We start from the raw sequence: 3,297 nt of genomic DNA, 5'->3' as shown, positions 1-3,297 counted from the left end.
TTCTGTGATTTCCAGTGGGGCACAAACACTGGACTGAACTGCCTAAAATGGCATTTAGGGGCCTAAGACTCTTTGTGAGTCAAGGCCTTAAGAACATAAGACTGGCCATACTGGGTCAGACCAATGGTCCATCTAGCTCAGTCTCCTGTCGTCCGACTGTGGCCTATGCCAGGTGCTTCAAAGGGAATGAACAGAACAGGCAATCATCAGATGATCCATCCCCTTCATCCACTCCCAGCTTCTTCGTCAGTAAAATAACCAGAGAGGGATTAAAATAAACACAAGCAGTAGGTCTGTTGAATAAGAAGCTGCCAATAAGTAGAGCCCCATGAATCTGCATTGTAAACATTGTAATTACATGGTGATGGTGAAGAAAGGGAAGGATCTTGTTATTTTCCTGAGCTGCCATATGTGTCCTGCAGAGTAATAAAACCATTCTCCATCTATCTTTTGATTCTCCTTCTATTACCATTGCCCATTTGTCTTCCCTCTGCAGTGTACATCTACAGAAGAAATGTCCAACCAAACCATCGTGACAGAGTTCCTTCTCCTGGGATTCTCTGACGTGCGGGAACAGCAGATTTTACACTTCCTGGTGTTTCTTGTGATTTACCTGGCAGCCCTGGTGGGGAATCTTCTCATCATCACCGTCATAGCCCTTGACCAGCACCTTCACACCCCCATGTACTTTTTCCTGGGCAACTTATCCTTCCTAGACCTCTGCTACATCTCAGTCACGGTCCCCAAGTCCATGGCTGACTCCCTAACCAACAACAGACTCATCTCTTTCTCTGGATGTGTCACCCAAGTCTTTCTAGTTATAACTTTTACAGCAGTAGAGCTGGCCTTTCTCACGGTGATGGCGTATGACCGCTACATTGCAATCTGCCGCCCTCTGCATTACAAGGTGACTATGAACAGAGGTGCTTGTGCCCAGATGGCAGTGAGTTCATGGATCAGCAGCATGATGTGCTCCATATTACACACAGCTAATACCTTTAGGTTACATTTCTGCAGGTCCAATGTTATCGCTCAGTTTTTCTGTGATATCCCACCGTTGCTAAAGATCTCTTGCTCTGATACACACGCTAATGCAATAGTCATGATTGCTCTTGGATCACTTCTAGATGTGGTCTGCTTTGTATTGATAATTGTGTCCTACATTCACATCTTCTCCACGGTGATGAGAATCCCTTCTGAGCAGGGCAGGTACAAAGCCTTCTCCACCTGCATCCCACACCTGGTTGTTTTTTGTTTATTTATCAGTACAGCATCATTTACGTACATGAGGCCCAGATCGATGTCTTCAACATCCCTAGATCTGATGGCTACTGTGTTCTATTGTGTGGTGCCACCACTAATGAATCCAATCATTTACAGTCTAAGAAACAAACAGATAAAAGAGACTCTATGGAAAATGATAGGCAGGATATTTTTTTCTCAAAAGAAATGAACTCCTCACACTGAACTCTTACTGTCCACCTGGAATAAAGTATTCCCATCCTCCATCTTATGTAATAGTTCAGGCTGACTTTGTTTGAGGACCAGCCTATGTTCATATTAGGATAAGAACCTGACGTTTTGCATTTTCTGATTTTGGCTGGGATTTTTTAAAATCTGAGAGAAATTTGGTGAAAAAATTTAAAGCATCTAAGTTCCTCAGGAGCCAAAGTCCAATTTTCAAACAAGACTCAGGCACTTCTGAAAATTTTACTCTTAGGTGCTCAAATCCCAATGAGTTTTCAGTAGAATGTGTGAATCTAATTATCTTTTGGCCCCTTTGAAAATCCTAGGAAGAGCTAATTGCAATTTTTCCATGTTCTAGTTTGAAATATCCACTTAAAATGAACTTTTTTATTTCAAAATGTCATTTCCAAATTTAAAAAAAAATGTGTTTTTTTAATTTCAAAATGCTAATTCCAAACTTTTTAAAAATTGAAATATTTTGAATGGGCATTTTGACTTAAAATGCCATTTTAATGTTATTTTAAGTCAAACCGTCAATTCATAATGATTATTTTCGTTGTTGTTTTGTTGGTCCCAGGATAAGAAAGAGAGAAGTTGGATGAGGTAATATCTTTTGTTGGATCAACTTCTATTGGTGGAAGAGACAAGTTTCCAGGATATCTGAAAATGAACTGTGTAGCTCGAAAGTTTGTCTCTTCCAGCAACAGAAGTTGGTCTCATTCATAATGACATTTTTTCATTTTCAGTTGACATTTCTAAATGAAAGAATTTTCACTGGAACGTCAAAGCATTTCATTTTGGTTAAAAAAAAAAGAAAAAGAAAAAGAAAACAAATTAGTATTTTTGATTTTGACATTTCCCAATCAAATTTTTAAGAACTTTTCATTCAGTGAATATTTTTGCTGTTTCTATTTTCACCCCATCTAAGATGAAAACAAACATCAAAACACCAGAATTTCTCACAGAAGTTTCTGCTTTACAATGAGCTGTAAACCCCAGGCTTTTACTCTAACAACATTTTCACTTTGACTTTACAAGGAGCGGGCTGCTGACCTCTCCACACCCCAGGGGAAAGGACTGAGTAGGGAAAAGGGGCCAGTGGAGAGAACCTGGCTGAGACCTGCACCTCGCCTTATTGATACCCCAGCTCCAGCTCCTCCTCACTGCCCCCCACAGGGGAGGTAGGTGCTTGTTTACCGAGCTCCCCAGCCTATCCATTGAGCAATGAGTCCCTTTTGACTAGGGCTGGGCAGAAAATGTGTTTGTTTTCATAGAAAATTTTCACTTTATGACAAACAACCCTCCCTCTCCAAACTTTCAGCGGAAAAATGTAAATTTTTATTAGGAAATACCACTGCCGTGTCTCATGGGAGTTGCAGTTTGTGTGCCTCAAACTCCTGTTCTCTATGGGACAGGTTCCTTGGCTGGACAACATTTGCACCATGGGATTACTTCTTCCTAAGTTGCTTTGGTGTATCATGGGAGTCTTACAGCTGCAATGCCTCATGGGGGTGGGGGCGTAGTTTGGCTAGAGATTCCAGCCCATAAAGGAGAATGTGACCACGAGGCAACCAAACTACAGCTCCCATGAGACACTGAAGTGGCATTTTCAAGTAGAGAGATTCACTTTTCACCTGAAAGTTTTCAAACAATGTTGGGCTCTGGGGTGTTGTTTTTCCAGAGATAAGAGACATTTTTTGCAAAAAGATCCATGTGGTTGAAAACTGAATTTTCCATTGAAAAACAGATTTGACAAAAAAATTTCAACCAGTTTTACTTGTGACAGCAGTACAGAGAGACATTGACCAGAAGGTTTGGTGCTCCATTTTC

At 40.8% G+C, this 3,297-nt stretch overlaps 1 protein-coding gene across 1 annotated transcript; it reads left to right on the top strand.

Annotated features, from left to right (window-relative positions):
- The first annotated feature begins 514 nt into the window (after nt 1–514).
- On the top strand, nt 515–1,453 carry LOC135979648 (olfactory receptor 14A16-like). The gene has a single exon (XM_065579935.1). The coding sequence runs from the start codon at nt 515–517 to the stop codon at nt 1,451–1,453; it is 939 nt and encodes a 312-aa protein (XP_065436007.1).
- The last annotated feature ends 1,844 nt before the right edge of the window (nt 1,454–3,297 follow it).

Source organism: Chrysemys picta, unplaced genomic scaffold (assembly GCF_011386835.1).
Source record: "Chrysemys picta bellii isolate R12L10 unplaced genomic scaffold, ASM1138683v2 scaf1091, whole genome shotgun sequence".
Lineage (NCBI taxonomy): Eukaryota > Metazoa > Chordata > Testudines > Emydidae > Chrysemys > Chrysemys picta.
The sequence above is the reverse complement of the archived record's forward strand: the minus strand, read 5'-3'. Positions and strand labels throughout refer to the sequence as shown.

Bases quoted from the DNA above. Each gene is read 5' to 3' on its own strand.
- LOC135979648 (XM_065579935.1), top strand. From the start codon at position 515: ATGTCCAACCAAACCATCGTGACAGAGTTCCTTCTCCTGGGATTCTCT.